This window comes from Saccostrea echinata, unplaced genomic scaffold (assembly GCF_033153115.1).
Source record: "Saccostrea echinata isolate AGI-Se365-2 ecotype Australia unplaced genomic scaffold, CSIRO_AGI_Sech_v1 ptg000030l, whole genome shotgun sequence".
NCBI lineage: Eukaryota > Metazoa > Mollusca > Bivalvia > Ostreida > Ostreidae > Saccostrea > Saccostrea echinata.
The window spans coordinates 35706785-35731238 of NW_026889779.1; the positions used below are offsets into that span (position 1 = coordinate 35706785).

General features: G+C 32.0%; 2 protein-coding genes across 2 annotated transcripts; both read left to right on the forward strand.

Moving 5' to 3' along the window:
- Positions 1–7324: 7324 nt before the first annotated feature.
- LOC133196778 (uncharacterized) lies at positions 7325–8585 on the forward strand. The gene is made up of 2 exons (XM_061332637.1): positions 7325–7555; positions 7848–8585. Exons 1-2 carry the CDS (start codon positions 7336–7338, stop codon positions 7952–7954), a joined length of 327 nt encoding a protein of 108 aa, XP_061188621.1. The 5' UTR covers positions 7325–7335; the 3' UTR covers positions 7955–8585.
- A 944-nt stretch (positions 8586–9529) lies between these two features.
- LOC133196779 (GTP-binding protein RAD-like) lies at positions 9530–10247 on the forward strand. Its single transcript, XM_061332638.1, has 3 exons — positions 9530–9599; positions 9712–9895; positions 10006–10247. The coding sequence occupies exons 1-3, from the start codon at positions 9558–9560 to the stop codon at positions 10197–10199; spliced, it is 420 nt and encodes a 139-aa protein (XP_061188622.1). The 5' UTR covers positions 9530–9557; the 3' UTR covers positions 10200–10247.
- Positions 10248–24454: the final 14207 nt, after the last annotated feature.

Consider the following 24454-nt stretch of genomic DNA (forward strand, 5'->3'; position numbering starts at 1 on the left):
TGAAGAAAATTTGAGAAAAGAAAGATTTTAACAAAATTTCGAATTTCTTCTCATAATCTGATGACTGAAAAAGGTAGACATTATGGAATAATGTGAAGAGTTACAATAGTTAAACACAATATGGGAAATAGAAATATTGCACTCTGTGAGAAACAATGCATCTTGTTTATAATCATTTACCATATCGGACAAGAACTGTCTACTTCGTAAAGTTGTAAACAATAATTGTATACTTAGAATACATTTTAACAGAAAATTTTATAATAATGTATGGATAGCAAATGCATGGGTTTTATTATTTAAAATGTCAATCGCATTTATACACACACGATATCAGCCAGGTCTATGTATCAATTTTAACCATTATGATACATATATAATGCTGACTTTACACATATTGATATATTTGTATCATTTTAAACATTAGCAGAAGAGTTGACATAAACCAAATACAATTTCAGTAATTGATATCTATAAATGTAATATTGTGTGTAATCGTGGACTTTTTATCAGCATTATTTATCAATAGTGGTTATATGATCATAGTTTATTTATAGACCATGTACATCCAAATTTGATATAGGAATACTTTGGTTTAAATAAAAGTATTTTCTCTATTTTAAAAAAACTGGCTAACTATAAAATATAAAATACTAACAGTCCTAAATATTGCACTATATTAAACCTGTTGTTTTACTTTGGAATTACTGATTTTTGCAGGGATGGCGGTAATTTTCGTTGTTTTATAGGAATGAAAAAACCCACGAATTCATGACCCCCAAGAAATGTTAAAATGGAGCAGTACTATTCCATTAAAATATTTTCAACCACGAATTTCCTCAAACCGCGAACAAATTGACCCTACGAAAATACGTGATTTAACATTTCTATAAAGTGGCACTTTATACATTTCAAATTGAAAAAAAATACGTACCCCCCTTAATGTATAAAATACTTCTAGTTGCTACAGATCTTATGAATAATTTATTCAATTTTGTTTACATTTGAACTCTCATTTTGCGCAAATATATGAATTGACCTTTTACATTTGATATGCATAACTAAAGGCACAATGCTTTTGATTCATAATATACTTTATGTCCTAATCACATAAAAGTTTAGTATTCCATAGTGCATGATAAAATTAAATGTTCTACCGTTCCTCTATCTATCAGATGGTTTTATCTCTATAACAGTTGTAGATAAATGCAGTAACCAGGTCTTTTACTTATTTCAATTAATTTAAAACAAAACAAATCCTCACTCACATGTTTATAGGGTTTGACCTGTTTCTCTTTAAATGCTTGACAGAAAAATAATGAAAGAGGTACTGTATAAAAATGCTAAACCAGAGTTTGAAATAATTATCACTTTGCATATGTATTCCTTTGTTGTTGGTTTATTACATCGTAGCATTGTTTTTTTACAGTTTGTTTTTGTGAGAAAGTTCATTATATTAATCACTGCGAACTTATATAACAATAAACATTTATTGAAATGCCTTTCAAAAACAGGCATTAGAATAGGGAAAATAAAACTATGCGATTCTATAATAAACAACACAGCTTGTTTATAATTATTTACCATATAAGGCAAGAACTGTCTACACGTAGTAAACAATATTTATTTACTGATATTACAATTTATTTAACAGTTATTTAATTAATATGTTCGATAACAACAAATGTGTGCATAATTTAAAATCTCAACAGCACCAACATAAACTTGATATGAGCCAGTTCTACATCCTGTACATCACCGCAGTACGTAACCGCTAATGCAAAATTCAAAAGAATTGACTTAAAGGCGAAACAATTTTCCGGAAAAAGTCACATTTTAATATCAGTGCTCATTAGTTATTTCTACCGTATACGTATATACATGTATATGTCTGATCCCCCATCCCCACCCCCAACAATTTGCACTTGCAAAACTTTAATCATGTTAAGTTATGTTCACCTGCACGAGACCTTCCAGGTGAATATAGCTAATTTTTTTCTACATTGGACAAAAAATAGATCGAGAACTTCCAAATTGATACGATAATTTATGGAAAGGATGAGTCATAAACCACCAAGTTATTTCACCTGCACCCGACCTTCCAGGTAAACATAACTTTTTTTCTGCACGGAACCAAACTTCTAAATAATATTATTGTTCTGTTGTTATTTCACCTTCACCCGATCTTCCACTTGCTAGGACTTCAAAAAATGTTAACAATCAAGAAAGATAGCAAGGTTGTATCATTGAATAAGAATAAAACAATTATTGCTGGGTTTTTTAGTCCATACGATGATTTATCAACCCTCGGAGAACAATATTCATTCCTTTATTCGGGCTCAGTGAATATTAAACTCCACGGGTTGCAACATGTAAATCATCGCATTAATGTTTAAAAAAAAAAACAGCAATAATCATATAATGTAGTCGTCTTCTGATGCATTCAAAATGTGTATTTGCCACAGAATATAATGGATAATTGATTAAAATTAGTTAAAACGCAAACACACCCATCTACACACTCTTTTTTTCGCTGAATTGTCCTTAAAATATTCCATCTTCATAACCATAGGAAAAATGCTTTTAATCATACTTTTAAAGTATTTTATGTATAGTTTGTTGATTTGATGAAGTGTCAAATATTTTGAAATTTATGCACGACTTTGTTGAAAGTACCTCTGAATTTCCATTAAATGGTTTTATGTTTTATATTTATAGCAGCTGTTGATATTTCCTAAATGTTCACAGCTTTTGCTTACTTGTATTAAATTTAATTAAGGACAGATCTTCAAACAAACTTTTCTCCCAAAAATCATTAAAAAAAAAACAAACTTTTTCCTCATTTTTAAAGACGTATCTGAATTAAATCATCTACGTTTACGTCATCCTTTAAATGTCACAGTAAATTCATTCTTAATTCATATTTTTTGAAAAAAGGTTATTAAAGGAAGGAACAGTTAAATACTTGTGGGAAGTTGGGTACTTATTGCACAGTTAAACAAAACTAGAACCTTATTTAATAATCTGAAGAAAATTTGAGAAAAGAAAGATTTTAACAAAATTTCGAATTTCTTCTCACAATCTGATGATTGAAAAAGGTAGACATCATGACATTATGAAATAATGTGAAGAGAGAATATGATCCAATTGTTTATTAAAAGAGGTAGAAGATGACATTCATTTTCATGCCATAGTCTATCAAGAATTAATCTACTCTCCACAATTTCATGAAATTGATCACTGTCCACAATTTCACTGAGTTGTCATCTTTTCAACAATCTATCTATAAATAACCAATTTTTATGGTTGATGAACTTTGAGGATGTTGATGTCCTGTACAAAGTGTGTGGATTCATAAGTCATATGTAGTTAAACAATTTCAAAGTCACATATGAATATCGACTTTTATTTACTTTGGATTCACTACTTCTGGGACCCGTTTTACAAAAGAACTTATGACTAAGACCAAAATTTAATTCTGCATATTATTCTCTATTTTACATTGATTTGAGAACAGTTTTAATCTTTTTAAAAAGAACATAATAAGATATTTTTATGCCAGCGATTTCAAACAGCATAATTAATTTTGAAAAAAATTACATTTTAACTACAGTTTTTGGTCTTTTGTAAAACGGCCCCCTGTATGTTAGATTGTTGATCTGTATGTTTGGTATATATGTTGCAGTAAATATATATAATAAGGGATTCCATGTATTTCCTGACATTTAGGAAATAAATGGAATTCTATTCTGCTTAGGAAATACGTGTATTTACTGTTTTCAGTTAGGAAATACATGTATGTACTGAATTTTTCAATACTTTTTACACGTATTTACTGACTGTGTTTTTGGTGAGATAATTTAAAGTATGAATCATAAAATATGAACAGATGCACGGTAAATTCAGTCGCCCCCGTGGCGGCTTTGAAACGTTAGAGCGTTTGCTCTAGAATTACGGAGTAAGGAGTTGATCCTTACGTCGCAGGTTGGAATCCCACTGTGGGACATGGAGACCGGTCCTTCGGATGAGACCGTATACATCAAGGACCAATGTCGCAGTAGGTACTGGCACGAAAAAGATCCCTCACTGCTTAATGGCCCTAAGTGCCGAGCATATGTCTAAAAATTGTAGCCCTTCTCCGGCAAGTGATGGCGTCTCAATATGAGTGAAAAATTCTCGAAAGGGGCGTTAAACAAGAAAACAAACAAACACAGTAAATTCAATGTTTACCTTACCAACTAAAACCAAGTGAGTAGAGTTCAATAACACTCTATGATTACCCGGTATCTAATAAACATGTCAAGAAGAGCCAGAAAAACATTTATTTTTTTTTAAATTTATCATATTTACTGTAACATATACTCTGCATTAGGCAGAAGTGGATGGATTAACATAATTAATTATATACATGTACTATCCTTCAGCACTGACTCTTGCTGTCCATTGCAGTTAAATTTGATTTACACATGTAGCTCAACACACACATTACGTATAGATTAAATATGCATATGTATCTTAGATTAATTATAACATCGTATTTCTTCATATGAAACAGCATTAATGTACTAACTGAAAGAATTACTCTTCATTGTATGTATTTTTTATCTATAATTATGTATGTTATATGTATAATACCCATAATTGTAATGATTTTGTAATGAATATTATTCTATTCTACTATTCTATATTTTTACGAGGATATCCGGTACTATTTTGGACAACGTGTTTTATCGAAAAATAATGTGCTTAAATGCAAATTTCCGACTATTTAAGCTCTCTGAAAAAGAAGAGTTCCGTGTAAAAATATAGGAAACTGCATTAAATATTATAGCTACAACATGTGTTTTTTTTTTCTTTATTTAAATACTATACATGTAGTTTATGGATAGAAAAAAATGCATATTATATATTTTTAGATGGATCTATTGGGTAATTTGTTGATCACACAGGCTCCATAAGAAGTTTTTGAAATAGTCTCTTTTTAACAGAATATATAATTTAATTTTCTTAATTTCTTGATATTTCCAAAACTCGGTGTTTTTTCACGTTACTTACTTCCTTGTAAATAAAACGCAATTATAAGCTATTTACGTATTATTTACTGTTTCATTCAATCAAAAACAGTCGTAGTTAAGTGATAAAATCCCCCACGTCAGTAAAATTCTTCACTAATTAGAAAACGGGATACTGTGATATCATAGAGGTGTCAATTCTTGAATAGCTAATCGTATGGACAAATAGATCGAAAAGACTATGGCGTTAAATAAATCAACTCTTCAACTCTTGGATGATGGAAACTTTGACATTTACAGTATTCCTTGGGTAGTGGACGCCGAACCTTACATGTGAGAACCTCCAGCAGAGAGAAATAACCTCGAAAATTCACTGAGAAAAAGCAAGGAAAGCAAAGTCAATGACGACCAGGGTATGCCAGAGCATTCACAGGTCTGGATGATTTCCATATAAGGAGGTCAAGAACGATAACTGAAAGTTGCTGTAAATATATATACTTCACGTACACATACATATTTTTGACCAATCAATTTTAGCTTTGTCGTCTGATTTTCATCGGTATCTTGAAGCTTTCACACGGTTAGGTCTATGGAAAGCAAGTGTTCATTGCAGACTAGTTTTTTTAAAGACATATATATATATATATATATATATATGATATGTCAACCATTGCAATATTAGATCGTTTCCATTTTTATTGTACTATTTTCCATATGCATTGTATAATTTCCATTTGTAAAATTTTTATTGTATTCTATAATTTTCCATTTATATTCCATAAATGTCCGTTTAAATTGTATTTTGCATTTGTATCGCATACTTTTGATATATTCTATAATTTTTCATTTATTTTCCATAAATTTCCATTTGAATAGTAAAATTTTTCACTTGTACAGTTTTTCATTTGTATTGTATAATTTTGAGATTTTTATTCTATACATTTCTTTTCATTATTGTCCATTTGAATTGTATAGTTTTCATTTGTTTTGTATAAATTTTCATTTGTATTCCAATATTTTCTATTTCTATTCTATAATTTTCAATTTGTATCATGTAATTTTCCAGTCCAGCTGTATTATATAATTTTCCAGATAGAAAAATACAATACAAATGGAAAAATCGTACAATACATTATAAGTAATTTTTAATTTTAGATAATATTTTAAATTTTCAAAAAGGCTGTCTAATAGAATAGAAATACACGGTGCATTCCATGTTAATTTCCATAGTACATGCCCACTGACTTCAGAAACATTGACACCCCGGGAAATTGACATGCATGCTAAAGGCACTTGACCTTTTACTTGGCGAAATTTACATTTAGTTGTTAATATCGAGAAATTATCACACCTTACTTTAAAAGTTATCAATTGAAAGATAAAACAGTCGGAAAGGTAAATATTAACAGGAGCAATTAAGTATTTAAAATAAATGATATTCAAATAAACTAATCAATTTTGTATATCCTTTATCTATTTCAAAAGCGAATATCACGTACTGCTATAGATATTTCACATCTGAATTGCGCGGTACTCCATTACGAATGTAGTACTGTGAGACCTTTTAGTGCAATAATGTGAAAAAACTCCTCGTGCATCCAACCATCTCACAATACATCATACTAACTGTCAGTTATCATTATCACCAATTTGTTTGCTATCTGGTTTAATATACGCAATAATTCATTTTGTAAATACAACATGTGCTTCATCGTCTAGTACTTACTTGTTTCTTTTCTTCATTATATACACATAAAGATAAAAGAAGATATTAAAAAGCTGTGTTTTAATTGTTAAAATAAATCGTCAAAGCCCCTCATGCATATTCTCCTATGTTTCCAAGGTGTTTTTTTTTATCACCCCATAAGCAACACAAAATCTTGCAATTGTTTAATCCTATTTATCAATTTAACTTTACACGAACTTCATTAGAGCGAAAGGTCCGTGATTTATAGAAAGGTCAGAACGCAAGTGGTCGGCAGTGGCATCAGTAGATCAAGCAGAAAATTGCGGGACATACTACTAGTTATTGGCAACACATGTAAAGGCAGAGAAGGGGTTGGTTGTGTCACATACTACCATTTCCACAATCAAATGCTAACAAGACCAAGAGAAGGAGGATGGTTCAGAGGAGGTGAGAAGAGAGGTTGAATATGCCGGAAGAATGCTGGCAGCAGAGCTCAAATAGCTGGGGCTTTTATGGGTTGGAAGGCAATTCTGTCGGGGTTAGGAGTTTTCTAAATCAGTGTTGGAATGTGTCCTCATTGTGGAGAATTGCTCTGCAACAACTAGCAGATGCAGCAAAAGAATCGTCGTGCTGAGTATGGCACAGACGATAGGAGCTGATCTGAATGTCTGGAACCAACGAGAAGTGGTTTGGCCACTGCTGCCGACCCAACAACTGGGGATGTCAGAGTTTAGGGTCGAAACATGCGGGGAAGGTGGGCGACCATCTGGAGACGTTGTTACCAAGCAGAGATTGTGGCGGACTAAATCAGGCATGGACAGGATGCCCGGACATCATAGCAGATCAACCTTTATCTGTAAGCTTACTTTTACTTCAATTCTTTGAAATCGTACGGTAAAAAAGATGTAAAAAAAAAGCATATGTTTTAAATCCATTAATACTAGTAAATTAAATCATTGATATAAAGTGATGGATGACCTTTATGGCAAAACAGTTGCACTCTTTGGCACGTTTATGATAAGAAGAAGCAAAATAAACTACATTTGACCCTGCCCATTTTCTCCAAAGTAAAATTATCGCTTTTTTCTCAATTTCTCAATTTGTCACTATGGAAATATGTTCAGCAGAAAGTTTGTGTTATCTTTCAGTCAAGGCTTCATGTGTTTGGAATCTATGTGTCGCTGTAGAAGGATGTCTTATGTCCCAACATGACCTACATATTACCTTGGCCTTTGAACTCAAAGATTGCTTGTAGATTTGTAAGAAAGCATGTCCAAGAAAGAACTGTTTTATCTTTCTTTCTGGCAGTGCTTTATAAAATATTTGGCATACAGAGGTATATGCTACATCATAAATCAACAATGTATTTTGACCTCCAAATAATGCAAATTGATAATGAATTTAAACAAGTACGTCTGTCCGAAAAAGAATGTTTTCAGTCTAGAATTATGATATTTTGCTTGTGATTGTTTCATCATTGGATGATGTGTGATTACACACGTATGTCCCTGAGACCTTTGATTCCTTGAGTTTAAGTGTTTCTTTTTTTTACCAGAATAATTGTATATGTAAAAGGTTTTTTTTTTGTCTTTTATCCATATGATCATTATGATGTTTGGCATGTAAGTGATACAATACAAAATGTGTAAAGTTGCATCATGATCTCTGTATGACTACACACATTTATTGAATTAGAAAGGTGTGAAGTATTTTTAGTGTACCAAATCAAGTTTTTTATTTATGTCAGCGACTTTAATCTTTATGTTACACATCTGTTGCACACCCTTTGTTTTAAAGCTAGCTACACAACATATATATTGATACATGCTTTATTCATTTGTTTTGGTAATAATGCCAAAAGTTACTCCATTATAATATTTTCTGCTTGTGTGTGTTTCTTGTTTGAAATTTTGAAAACAAGCACAAGAAAAGCAAATTATATCCAAATGCCATGCATTGTATATTCACACCAGTGAATAAACTAATGTGATGGTAATTGTTTATTATCGTATTTTAAATATCTCATCAAATATATAATCACCTTAATTGTTTTTCTTACGTGCCTACGTTATCAGCTTACCTATAAAAGATAGAAGTTACAGTCAAGATGGTATTGCATCAACATGCCGATCACAAAGAATCACAGACGCATTTCTTCCTTACGGAAAGGTGTGTTGTGTTCAGCTATAGACAATTTAACGCTAGAAGATGGAGAAAATTTGAAGTCTTGTAGTTTTGTGCATCAACAAAAATGCAACGGGGATGAAAGCAAATCGCGATCAATATCTATGCACAATTCCAAAATACCTGAAGCTGGAGATATTAGGCCCAATCTTAAAAATCGGAGATTCAGCTGTTCAGATGCATTAAATGCCCACAATAAAAGAAGTTTTACCCACAACAGATCGAGAGGTCTTCTTCTCAAAAGCAGCATAGCAGTTCGAAGACAGAAAAGGCCTAGTAAGAGTAAGGAAACAACAACCTTGTCCAAAGAAGACAAATTCTTGAAATGGAGGGATACTTCTTACGAGGAGAGAAAAGAAAGAACAAAACTTATTGAAGTTTATGGGAAGAAGAATGTTGGAAAGACGACATTTTTGCATTTATTTAAATCGCTAAAAGAACTTGTTCAAGGTAATTTGCAGACTTTAATCAGTTATTTACTTTCGCAATTCGGAATATTTTTTTTAATTTAAGATTTTTATCTTAAATCTTTCTTTTTAACGAACTTGTTCAAAATATTTTTTACAAACTATTATGGGTCATCGGCTTTTATATATTTGAAATTTTAACACATACAGTACATATTTTTAGGGCAGCAAAGCAGCAGTGTTTTGTGTGAAAATACTAACTCCGAGATGTGCTTAACAATTGAAAATAAGGAGATATGTCCAGAAACGGTGAGAGTCTTTGTTTTTATATACCATGTATTACCTGATTTTGCAAACATTTTCTTTAGTTACAAATTTAAAGAAGTAAAGGAGAGTTTTGATAAGTTTTATTTTTCTTTAGATTTCACAGGACATAGATGACGCGGACGCCTGTGTTGTCATGTTTGCTGTGTCCGACAAAGCATCGTTCCAGTTTGCCAAACTTTGTGTGCAAAATATTCGTCGAAGTCATCGAGAAGATGTGCCTATATTTCTTGTAGCAAACAAATCTGACTTAATTCGATACCGGAAGGTGTCTACGAATGGTAAGTTTAACACATTGGAATAATTTTTAAAGTTTGTTTTCTGATTATCATTTTTTAATCTTCTTTCAGTGTTAATTTCATTTGTATCCCTTCATTTTTTGTTCTTTCAGATGCCATTAAAGTTGCCGACATTCACAAGTGCCTGTTCTTTGAAACATCGTTAACCATGAATCACAACACAGAAGAACTATGTAAAGAAGTCCTTGTGCAAATTGAAGAAACTTCAGTTCGAACAAATATGAAATGTTTCCAGAGAGTGATCGACATTTTTCAATCCAGAATGAAACGTGTCTTTTGCAGATAGCAATGTTCTTGTCAACACAACCAATAACCTTGCGTTTATTTTTATACCTGTTTATATGTCTTTGCAAAAACTCTTTCATGATTTCAAAGAATTTCTATGAAATCAAGGGAAAGGGCTTTCAGTTGAGAACAAATTATTAATAAATATAATAATATATTGATATGATTAATAATAATTATACGAATATTTCATATTTTTGCTGTAATTCAGATGATGATTTTTCTTTCAAGTGTAACCAGTTTCGCAATCAACGATTTTCGAACCATAATTATTAAATATCTTGTTTGATAACAGGTTTAGATAATGTATATCTGAAGTCATATGTTTTATAATCGAGAAACTTACCACAATGCAAACTCAAGAAATGTTATATTAAGATTGATCATATCATCCAAACAGGTAGAAAGAAAGTGGCCGTGCAAACTAAATGTATCTTTAAGCCAACGCCAAGAACGAACAAATCAGCAGATTTAAAAAATAATGAAGATTTTCTTCGAATATTATAGACAATCACAGTAAAGACAATGGGAAGGAAGAAAGACATGACCAACACTTTCTAGTGCATAGACTATAGATATGAATGCAAAATACCAGTTAATGTAAATAAAAATCATACTTGCAAGGAATATTGTTGACCTTCTTGTTTTTCTAAATTTATTTCAAAAGTGTTAGTTCTATTTCACAATTCTTTGTACAAAAATTCTATATTATTATGTCTTTTTTGTGTATTTGACCCCCTACTTTTTTCCGTAGGAAGTTAAAAGGAGGTTAATATAATATATTATAACTACTGGTATCACACACAACTTTTGAATTTATCAAGCTTTAGAGGGGATTTGTATAAACAAATACGTCGTTTGTATAAACAAATACGTCGTTAGTAGATTGATTTGCAATTGCACTCACAAGGCAGATATATAAATATATATATATATATATCTATATATATATATATATATATATATATATATATATATATATATATATATATATATATATATATATATATATATATATATATATATCTTTTGTTTTGCAAGAACTAGACCAAAATACAAAATATAGTGAAAAATAGTACGATCAATTCTAATACCGAGACAAGTTACTGACAAATAAGTTGATGTTACAGGGATTTCAACAACTTTGTTTAAGGTCAGCATTTCGAAAATTCGTTATAATGACCTTGTTTGCAATACCTCCTATCCTTGTGTCGTATTTTGTTCGTCATCTTTCATACATATTATTAGACTATTGTCTTTGGTCCCCTACTTTCAATGAAAGTTGGGGATATTAATTTGGGTCCATCTGTCCGTCTGTCTGTATTTCTGTCTGTGTGTAACACTTTAGTTTGCGGGCGATATCTCGAGAGGCCATTGAGCTTTTGCAATGAAATTTTATACCACAACTCCTACATGCCTAAAAATGACCACTATTGATTTTGAGGTCCAAAGGTCGAAGCAATAAATTCATAATTCTGTCTGTATTCAACACTTTCGTTTGAGTGGCCTTTGAGTTTTTGCAATGAAGTTTTATACCACAATTCCCTATGGCCTAAGTAAGACCCCTATTGATTTTGAGGTCAAAAGGTCAAGGTCATAAATTCATACAATTCTGCCTGTGTGTAACACTTTCGTTTCCGGACGATATCTCAAGAAGCTTTTGAGCTGTTGCAATGAAATTTTAAACCACAACTCCCTATAGCCCCAACCGCCCCTCTCAAATTGTCCCGCCCCATTTTTTTTTAGCTCTACTGGTCAGAGACCAGAAGAGCTTATGCAATAGTAAGGTGTCCGTCGTCCCTCCGTCTGTCTGTCTGTCTGTAAAGAATTTTCAAAATGCTATTCCTCCCACAGTTTTGGTCTGATTTCAATATAACTTGGCACACAAGTAGACTACACTAAGATACATAATTTAGTGCATCGGTTTTAGATTTTGATGAACGGCGTTGCCATGGTTACTAAAAATAGAAATTTCTGTGAAATTCCTTTAAAATGCTACTCCTCCTACAGTTTTGGTCTGATTTCAATATAACTTGGCAAACAAGTAGACTACACTTAGATACATAATTAAGTGCTTCGGTTTTGATTTTGATGAATGATGATGCCATGGTTACTAAAAATAGAAATTTCTGTGAAATTCCTTTAAAATGCTACTCCTCCTACAGATTTGGTCTGATTTCAATATAACTTGGCACACAAGTAGACTACACTAAGATACATAATTCAATGCATCAGTTTTTGATTTTGATGAACAGTGTTGCCATGGTTACTAAAAATAGAAATTTCTGTAAAATTCCTTTAAAACTTTTCTCCTCCTCCAGTTTTCGTTTGATTTCAATATAACTTTGCACACAAGTAGACTACATTCAGATACATAATTCAATTTATTGCTGCATGTTGCAAAGTTTCAAATCCAAGTGCTACTTTTTCTTTGTTACATGTACATGTACAGACCAGTAGAGCTACAGTCTCATCAGAGACTTCTGGTTTGTGTGTGTGTGTGTGTGTTTTGCTTTGGTGGGGGGGGGTCAAGTTTTTTTATTATTTTTTTCAAAAGTCAATTGGAAATTTCTTGGCATCGATTACGGTCAAAGTTTATAGTTACTCCCCGTTTGCCCGTTTGCATTAAAAGTCGCTTGGTACTATTTTTAGCAAAGGCGCATGTGGAGAATTCAATCGTATCTACTCGGGCATTTCTGTAAACGATAAATAGCCTTATGAACAGAGAGGATAAAACCTTCTTAAATTGTTAAAGAGTTATTACATACAATACAGGTTGTTGGCGGACTTTACATGGTAAATTTGTTAGAACTGTTTAGTAAAGGCTAAATTCTTAGACACAGTGTGTTGTGTAAAATTTTAACAATATCGAACGTGTCAAGAACGAAAAATTGGACTTTACAAGGACAGTGGAAATCTATGATATTTTAGAACAAAACACAGGTATTTGTTGGTAAAACGAAAAATATATATTTAGAAAAAGGCCAATGAGAAGTGGTGAATAACATCCAATTTCATACAAGCAGTTATGTGTGCCGTATGCAAACTTTCTCATGAAATCATTATTACAGTGTGATGAATATTTTATATAAAAGGAATCTTCTGTACATATTTAAAAGAATAAGCAATCAAATCTAAATAATTTTCTATCCAACTCAGAAATTTCTTCAAAAGCAAAGAAAAAAAAAACTAAACTCTTTTCCCAACATTTCTTAACAGGCGTCCACGTTTTCTGATGGGGGGTCCAAGTCATTTTTAGCTGTACTGGTCAGAGACCAGAAGAACTTATGCGATTGAAAGGTGTCCGTCGTCCACCCGTCTGTCTGTCTGTCCGTCTGTAAACAATTTTTCAAAACGCTACTCCTCCTACAGTTTTAGTCTGATTTCAATATAACTTGGCACACAAGTAGACTATTCTAGGATACATAATTCTGTATATCGGTTTTTGAATTCAATGAACAGTGTGCCATGGTTACTAAAAATAGAAATTTCTGTGAAAATCTTTCAAAATCCTACTCTTCCTACAGTTTTGATCTGATTTCATTATAACTTGGCACACAAGTAGACTCTAATAAAATACATAATTCTATTTATTGGTTTTTGATTTTTAGTGCATCGGTTTTTAATTTCGATGAACGGTGTTGCCATGGTTACTAAAAATAGAAATTTCTGTGAAATACATTCAAAACGCTACTCCGCCTACAGTTTTGATCTCTTTTCAATATAACTTGGCACACAAGTAGACTACACTAAGATACATAATTCTTTGTATCCGTTTTGGATTATGGTTTCTAAAAATAGAAGTTTCATTGAAATACTTTCAAAATGCTACTCCTCCTACAGTTTTGGTCTGATTTTAGTATAACTTGACACACAAGTAGACAACTTTAAGATACATAATTCTCTGTACCAGTTTTGGATTTTGGTGAACGATGTTGTCATGGTTACTAAAAATAGAAATTTTTTGAAATACTTTCAAAACGCTACTTCTCCTACATGTTTTGTCTGATTTCAGTATAACTTGGCATACAAATAGACTACACTGAGATAAATAATTGTCATTATTGCTTTTTGATTTTGTTGAATGATGTTGCCATGGTTACTTAAATCGAAATTTCTGTAAAATTATTTTAAAGGGCTACTCCTCCTATAGTTTTATTCTGATTGCAGTAAATCTTGCCACAAAAACAGACTAAACCAAGGATCATTATACTATTTATTGCTGTTGCAAAGTTTCAAGTCCAAGTGCTACTTTAATCTTCCTTTATAAGTACAACCAGTAGAGCTACAGTCTCATCAGAGACTTCTGGTTTTATTTGCTTCAATATATACATTTAATAACTCTGAAATTCCGGGGGTCCCCCCCCCCGCTCTAGATCCGTGCATGCTCTTTTTTTCCTTAAGCGAGGGACACAAATTCTCTGAATTAAATGTTTATGCAAAATTTTACTATGGATTAATCCGGCTAGGTGATCAAAACAGGGCTCACGGTGGGTGTGGTCGGTCAACAAGGGGTGCTTACTCCCCCCTAGGCACCTGATCCCACCTCTGGAATTCTCAAGGGTCCGATCACTGTTCTTTCTCTATATATCTTTATTTTTTACCTAAATTATTGCGAGTATTAATGTCATTTAAAATTCCATACTCACATATATTTTACACAAATGGGGCATATGTCTATGAGATATACATTACTTAAATCTAGCAAAGACAAAAATAATGTCTGATTTCAAAAATTAAACACTACCTATGCATAACTCAATTACATTTGATTTTCCTTTGGTGAATTTATCAAAAAAACCATCATGTCTTGCCATGTCTTTCATTCACAAAAAACATATCATTTATTAAAAATTTAATAAATTGTTTCCTTTTGGAGGTTCTTATCTAGGTGTTTCTGTTCATAAGTAAATCTATATTTTGTAATTCAAAAACATTTGATAAATACGTACTCTAGAATTGGGTCGTCTAGGTCATACTTTATATTTGAAATATCATTCAATTAAATAATATTATCTTTTTAGAAAAAAAAACACTCTTTGATTACAAAAATATGAGTTCATTTTCTTCAAAAGCTTCCCTTTTCCCTTTTAAACTACATGTATTTACAGAAGTTCTGGAAGGTACAATGCATTTTAACAATTCCTAAAATAAAATCATCTGAATTATTAAAGAACATTGACCAGTACTAGAGTTAAGCATTTTAAACCAGATATTTAGAATCATTGTGAACGAAAGTAAGTCGATTTTCTCGCAGGAACTTAACGTCATACATTTTTCCTTCTATAAATCTATATTATAAATCTTTTAGAGTAGTATTTTTGTGATATGTAAAAAAAATATGACGTCAAGTGCCTGTGGATAAAAATTTGTGACTTGAATATGTATACGCTAAACCCAAATCCCTATATTTCGCTAATTTGTTGAATAAATATCATACATATATATAAAGAACAGTTTCATTGGAATGCAATGTAAATTGAAACTTGAGTTACTTCAGCAGTCTTACAATGAAGTGTTTATTTATCTATTTGTAGTCTTTTGTCAAAAACACTCGCAAATTCAGAATTAGTTGTAAAGGTTCATTTACAGATTTAAGATATTAGGCAATTTTTCAACCCAGTGTTAGGAAAATTAAGGGGATTATGCAGGAAATAAGAACTGTCATAATGACAATAATATGACAATTTTTAAGGTTAAATACGAAGTATTTATATATATACAATTTATTTAAAAACAACAATTAAAAAAAAGCAAACTATAGCTAATTCAGAGAATTTGCATCCCCTGCTATAGGAAAAAAGAAGAGGGTGGAAGAAATGGAAAATTTTTGGATGGAGAAAAAATGTCAAAGAAGTAACTTTCACCTTTCAAATTTTGACATAAATTCAGAGTTTAGATTTTCATCCTAACTTACTTGAAAATTGGATCAGATTTTATTTTTTATTTTGTGTTACCGTAAAATCCACATAACGATCTTCTTATACACAATTTTTACATTGTAAATGCAAATATGGATATATACATATGTGGATTTGATTGCTTATTGTTGAAAATGTGTTAAGAAAATTCGTTTATATAAAATATTTATCACACTGTAATATTGATTTATGAGAACGTTTGTACACTCACACATAACTGCTTGTATGAAATTGGGCGCGTTTCAAAAAACTTTGTATTTTTGGTGGCTTTTGATCCTTTACGTGTTATTCACCACTTCTCGTTTATTTGTTGTTTAACGTCCCTCTCTAGAATTTTTCACCCATATGGAGACGCCATTGCCGGTGGAGGGCTGCAAATTTATACCTATGTTCGCCACTAAGGGCCATTGAGCAATGAGGGATCTTTTTCGTGCCAACACCTACTGCAACGTGGGACCTCGGTTTACACGGTCTCATCCGAAGGACCAGTCTCCACGTCCCGCAGTGGATTCGAATCAGTGACGTAAGATCAGCTCCTTCCTCCAGGACTCTAGAGCGGACGCTCTAACCACTGTGCCACGCGGGCGACCCACTTCTCGTTGGCTTTTTCTAAATATATATTTTTTGTTTGACCAACAAATACTTGTGCTTTGTCTGAAAATATCAGATGTCCACTGTCCTTATATCGTCTATTTTTTTCGTTCTTGACACATTCGATATTGTCAATATTTTACACGACACATAGTGTCTAATTTAGCCTTTACTAATCAGTTCTCATAGATTTACCATGTAACGTCCGCTGACAACGTTTATTTAAGAAATAAAGTCCGCGTTATCGTGAATGTTGCAGGATAACCTCCGAGGTCGAGAAATGTTGTCTGAAATATAAAAGCCGAGGCGTTAGCCGAGGCTTTTATATTTCAGACAACATTTCGAGACCGAGGAGGTTATCCTGCATCATTCACGACAACAAGGACTTTATTTCTATTCTACTAACGGCTCTAAAATACAGTTGATCGTTTTCTCTATAGAGAAACGGTCACCATGTCGCAATTTCGCTGTTCCATTTAACACCAGAGGGTCAATCGATTGCATAAAATGCAGACGATTTCAGCTTTTGTTGGATTAAAAATATCCTTTAATTATTTATAAATTTGCTTGTAACATAGATTGATTAATTTTTATGAATGAAAAATAACAAAATCAGTTGTCTATTTCATTGATTTATCAGTAAAATCACGGGAGTGTAAATGTTGTGGGGAGGTCCGTAGAACAGCCCCATTTGGCTATAAAAATGGATATTTATCAGCTGTTTCAGGCAATACACACGTTTAGACTGCGGAAGACGACACATCGATATGGTCTAAATAAGTATTAGATTATACAGTGAAATATTTATTTCAACTGTACAGATTTGACATGTGTTTCTGATCTGATAATTTTTTGATGACGTTCGTGATTTATTGGAGAATAATGTCCGCGGCATTTCTTTGATCTCGGCAATAACCGTAGTAGAATATGTAATAAACTCTCTTTGCTCATGCTCGTGTGCTAAAAATAGTGCCAAGCGACTTTTAACTCTACACCGTAACTTTTAACTCTAAAACCGTGATCGGTGCCAACAAACTTCCAATTGACTTTGGAAAAAAAAAACTTGACAAAAATATTTTTTAAAAATACAACGGGACGGGACACTTTGAGAGAGACAGGCGGGGCTTTAGGTAGCTCTGGTATTAAATTTCATTGCTCAAAAGCTTCTTAAGATATCGTCCGGACACGAAAATGTTACACACAGACAGAATGTATGAATTTGTATGAATTTATGATAATTAATTTGTATGAATAATATATGAATTTATGACCTTGACCTTTTTTACTTCAAAATCTATAGGGGTCTTCTTTAGGCCATAGGGAGTTGTGATATAAATTTCATTGCAAAAGCTCAAAGACTTCTCGAGATATCGCCCAGAAACGAAAGTGTTACACATAGACAGATTGTATGAATTTATTACCTTTGACCTCAAAATCAACAGGGATCATCTTTAGCCCATAGGGAGTAGTGATATAAATTTCAAAGTTCAAAGTCTTCTCGAGATATCGCCCGGTAACGAAAGTGTTAAACACAGACAGAAATATGGACTGAAGGACGGACAGACAGACCCAAATTAGTATACTCACTTTTAGTGAAAGCGGGTTACAAAAAGAGGAATTCGATACTATAAACAGTGTTTAATTGTGCCTTTAAAGGTGCATAGACACAGATTTGAAGTTTATATTTCCTCAAATTTCCTGTATGATATCACAACTTATATGTTGCTATAGCATTTCACACGAAAATAAAATTAAAAACTTATTTAATCTGGAAATTATTGAAACTACGAATTTCGGGAGGCGTTTGATTAACACATCCTTGCACTTTCACGATTTTTAACTTTATCCTTAATACTTAAGAAAAATAGCAATTTTGTTGTGTATTAATGAATAATATTATATCTATAATCCAGAAAATTCAGAGTAAAAATGTGCGAAAGCAAAACCCACTCACTTAAGTATCGTCAGCCCGTGCTTAGTGTTGTGTAATTGTGTACAGAGTTGAACAAATTGAATACACCCGTGAAACGTAAACTGTTCTTGTAAACAAGGCACGAGCTCTGTTGTTGTTAATGTTTACGTTTCACCGGGTGTGTTCAATTGTTATACTCTGCACACACCACTGAGCACGGACTGACAATACTGGTGAGAGGATTTTGCTTTCTACATTTCTACTCTGAAATTTCTGCATTATAGTTTTAATATTTTTCATTAATAAACAACAAAATTGCTACTTTTCTAAAGTAATAAGGATAAAGTTAAAATTTATGAAAGTGCAAGGATGTGTCTATCAAACGCGTCTAGAAATTCGAAGTTTCAATAACTTCCAGATAAAATAAGATTTTTATCAAATTTTCATATGAAATGCTATAGCAACATAAAAGTCATGAAATTATATAGAAAATTTGAGTAAATATTAACTTCAAATCTGTGTCTAAGCACCTTTAAAAGTGTAAAATATTTAGAAGAAAGAGTAAAACTCATATATATATATATATATATATATATATATATATATATATATATATATATATATATATATATATATATATATATATATATATAAAGTATATTTATTTTAGAGGAGATTAAATTTCTCAAACAAAATGATTTTTTTAACATCTGCAAGCTAAGCTTTTTTTAATAACACTGCATTTTATTAAAAATACATGAACAATAAAAAGAATAAGGTATCTGTAAAAACTAGGTAATATTTTTATGCTTTAAAGTACATGTATATCGGTATTTATTTCTTTTTTTTTAATTATCATTTTCCTGAAAAGTCGTGAATAAGTTAATTATATTGTTGAATTAATTTAACACGGAAAGGCTCCTTGCAACATTTGTTATTTATAAAGTAGGACTGCAAATATTCGAAGGGTTGTAAAATGAAAAGTCAGCAAACATCCCCCATACCAAGTTACTTTACACGAAGTAACAACTTATATAAACTCCATTCGAACAGTTCTATGCAAAAACATTTCCCCGTTATATCCACATTTATTTACACGTGTTTTGTAGATTATATAAATTATATTGGCAACATTCATTACATATTTTAAAAAATGATGTAGAACAAAAGTGCAATTTGATGTTAAATTATCTTAGAATCTGATTTATGTTCCTCACTGGTCTTTTTTCTGCATCAATTAGAATTATTTTTCTTTTTAAATTGTATCAAAGTAAAATACCCCCCCCCCTCCCCGCAGAGTTTGATACACAACAATGGCAAAGTATGACCTTGCTAAAATATTCATATTTTAAACACCTGAGTTGTACATTACGTAAATACTAACATAACCAAGAAATAAAAAACAAAATTGGTATTAAATTATCATAAAATCTTATGTTGCTTTCTGGTCATTCAGCTTTTTAAAAAATTCCCTGTCAAAATAAAATAACCCCTATTCGACCATTCTGGAAGATAAAAATAACAGAATTTGTCGTCGTTAAAATTATCACGTTTATATGCACATTTTTTGTATATTATCTAAATAATAAGGTCAACAATCTTCATTTCATTGAAGATATTAATGAGAAAAGAATCCACAGAGTATTAGAATTTGTCTATTAAATATCCTTTAATTGAAATGATGAAATATTTCGTGAATTTTTTAGCGAATATACTTTACTCTCTCCTAACTCTAAAGAGATTTAGGCATTGATTCTGGGACTGCTATAAAAACCGCTATAATTTCTTTAAGATGGCACATACACATGTAGGTCTGCTCTCGTCATTATTTCGGTGTTAACACATGGGAAATCCGTACGAACCGGAATATGGTGTGATCATGTTTAAATGCAAACGTTCCTAAAAAAAAATGTACATTTTCTTTATATAACTCGATGCTAAATAGTACTTTAAAAATACACTTAGTTGTTTTGTCTGAAACTCCATCAGCTTCACTGGTCAAACGTCGCGCGTCAATACTATCTAATGACATCATTAACTCTTCTTTACTGTAACTTAGATTATCTATGTATTAGTTAGTAATTAGCACATTATAAGGAGAGGGCATAATTTTGCAAGTTTATATTATACAATAGGAAATCAATTCACAGTAATAATAGACTTTTTTGGCTTGTACGGACCTTCCCCTCGAGATCCAAAAAAAAACTGAATGTGGTTCCTACGTGTCTGTATTTAGAGGGAAGGTGGACATTCCAATCATTATCTATCTATTCAGTTGTATAATGGACAATTAAACAAAAAATACCTGTATGTTAATTAAAGAATTCATAATAACAGTGAATACTGTTTTGCTTCTCGTTTTTAGCTCACCTGAGCCAAAGGCTCAAGTGAGCTTTTCTGATCAAAATTTGTCCGTTGTCTGTCGTTGTCGTTGGCGTTGGCGTCGTCGTTGTTGTAAACTTTTCACATTTTCATCTTCTTCTCCAGAACTACTGGGCCAATTTCAACCAAACTTGCCACAAAGTATCCTTAGGTAAAGGGGATTCAAGTTTGTTCAAATGAAGGGCCACGCCTTCTTCCAAGGGGAGATAATTAAGAATTCGTGAAAAATTAATGGCATCATTAAAAAATCTTCTTCTCAAGAACCACTGTGCTTGAAAATATGAAACTTATGTGGAAGCATCCTCAGGTAGTGTAGATTCAAGTTTGTTCAAATCATGACCCCCGGGGGTCGGGTGGGGCCACAATGGGCGATCAAAGTTTTACATAGGAATATATAGGAAAAATCTTTAAAAAATCTTCTTCTCAAGAACAGCAAAGCCATGATTGGTCATATTTATATGGTAGCATCCTCAGATAGTGTAGATTCAAGTTTGTTCAAATCATGACCCCCGGGGGTCGGGTGGGGCCATAATGGGCGATCAAAGTTTTACATAGGAATATATAGGAAAAATCTTGAAAAATCTTCTTCTCAAGAACAACAAAGCCATGATTGGTCATATTTATATGGAAGCATCCTCAGATATTGTAGATTCAAGTTTGTTCAAATCATGACCCCCGGGGGTCGGGCGGGGCCACAATGGGCGATCAAAGTTTTACATAGGAATATATAGGAAAAATCTTTAAAAATCTTCTTTTCAAGAACAGCAAAGCCATGATTGGTCATATTTACATGGAAGCATCCTCAGATAGTGTAGATTCAAGTTTGTTCAAATCATGACCTCCGGGGGTCGGGTGGGGCCACAATGGGTGATCAAAGTTTTACATAGGAATACATAGGTTAAATCTTTAAAAATCTTCTACTCAAGAACAGCAAAGCCATGATTGGTCATATTTAAATGGAAGCATCCTCAGATAATGTAGATTCAAATTTGTTCAATTTATGACACCCCCCCCCCCCTCCCCCCGAACCACTTTTTTATGCAAACTTTTCAACCTTTCAAGACTGAACTGATTTCTGCTTTTTCCTAGCCATAGTGCTCAGGTGAGCGATGTGGCCCCTGGGCCTCTTGTTGTCTATGTATCCCCGTAGTGTTAATTCTATCTAGCAATTCTTGAAACAGAAATTATTTTGTTGTATGTTATTGTTAGTTTGTCTCTGTTTATTTGACACTTTTAATTTTTTATAAAGTATGCAATAATGTACATTATGGCAGGATTATTGGTATCTTATGTGAATATTGATATTGTAATACTTTAAAATGTAACAATGTGAACAAAGGCGTCCCTTTGTAAATTGAATAGCATTTTCAAGGCAACTTTATTATAATGAATTGATTTGGTTTACAGGTATTACAGTAAAATATAGTCACGGTTTGGAGAGTGGATTAATGTTTTATAAATCTATTTTCGTGAAGTACATAACGAGGGTTATTCAAAATAGGCGTAGACTTTTTTCATAGCTTTTTTATATGAAACAAAATTTGGTAGTCATAATTTAGCAAATCAATTCAAATAATTTGAATTTAAAAAAATTGAATATGACAGGATATTTATCAAAAATATCTAAAAATCTGAGAAAATGGGATCAAAATTGAGTAATTCACTAAGCATGTTTCGGCCATTTAATCTTACAATATTTAAGAAATCTATTTATACTCAGCATTAAGTATGGTATCATTCATCTCTAATATAATTATTTACACATCGCATATTTTACTAACTTTGTCATTGCGACTTTATTTTCCAGTTTCATTTGCCAACTTATGCTTTAAGGTTCGTATCTAGCTAAAACTTCTTTCTGTATGATTACTTAAATAAATTGACATCCAAAATTAAGAGTCATTTTCTGTAATGACTTGAATTTTTATGTATAGGAGCTGTGACATGCATAGTCTTAGAATTTCTCAAAACTCTCTATGTTTAAAGTCTTGGATATGGTAAACTCAAATCAGACAAAAATTCATTGCTATATGTCAAGGTTACCATGGCAACATGCCCTAGTGTTTGAAAAATGGCATTTTCGAGCATGTTCAGAGCACCATGGTTAATGCTTGCAGCAATGCAGAAAAGTGATGTCCAATGACTTTTTTCAAAAGTTGAATTCTTCATGTCTTAAATACATGAAAAAACATATTTGGAAAATCATCTATTACTAAAGTTAATAGGAAAACAAAGTATTCAAAAGTTAAAATTTTGTTCATTCATATTTATAAAGTGTTTTTTGTTTTTGTTTAACGTGCCTCTCGAGAATTTTCACTCATATGGAGATGCCACCACTGGCCGGTGGAGAGCTGCAAATTTTGACCTATACTCGGCACTGGGGGCCACTGAGCAGTGAGGAATCTTTTTCGTGCCAGCAATACCTTTATTTATTCGATCTCACCCGAAGGACCGGTTTCCACGTCTCGCAGTGGGATTCGAACCCGTGACGTAAGGATCAAATCAACTCCTTACTCCGCGACTCTAGAGCAAACGCTCTAACCACTGCGCCACGCGGGCGACTATTTATAAAGTAAAACACCGCAAAATAAAAACAATTGTAGGTTAAAATACAATCAAATAAAAGAGAAAGACCCTTGTAATATATTCCAACGAAGAAATATAATATTTTTTACTGATTGACAATGGTTGCTATGGTTTTAACACCGCGAGGGATTTCAAATTTATTCTCTGAAAGCTATAATCTTATATTATTTTTTTTTCATATAGCACATTTCTATATCAATTTTAAAAGCAATGGTGTTGTCCCAGTTTAAACACTTCCAAAAAAAAAAAATTCAAATGTAATTCTGAGGAATATGTTGCTTTATTGGATACATAGATTCCCAAAACTTTTTGATATTTACAAACAGCCTACACGACATTATAAATTCTTACTAGCAAACGATCTCTAACTGGATGCAAAAAGTTAACACATAGCGTTAATATTGCTATGGAGTTTACAAAATTAAACATGTTTCCTTCTCGGTAACCATAGTAACAGTGTTATTTTCTTCATCAAACTTTATCAATATATAATATTCATCTTTAGTTCCATCAGGTAAGTACAAATTCAAGGATGGTCAAATTTGATTAAATGGTAACCAAATTCCTAAAGGAGCAAAAAAAATTATCACTTTAAACCACTGGTATGTTGTTTCCATAGTTACAATACAATGTAGCAAATAATCTTGCAGGTGAATAAATGAATGTCATAAGTGAATTTTGAGCGTTTTTCGGCATTTATCAGAATTTTAAATGAATTCCATATGCACCTATAGTTACTACTTACTTAGAGATATATTTTACATAGTTTCTTCAGAGCTTAAGCTTAAGTGGCAACAATGTTTAATTTTTGTTAGAGTAGTTTGATTTTTTTAATATATTCTTTATTAGAGCTCACTAAAGATT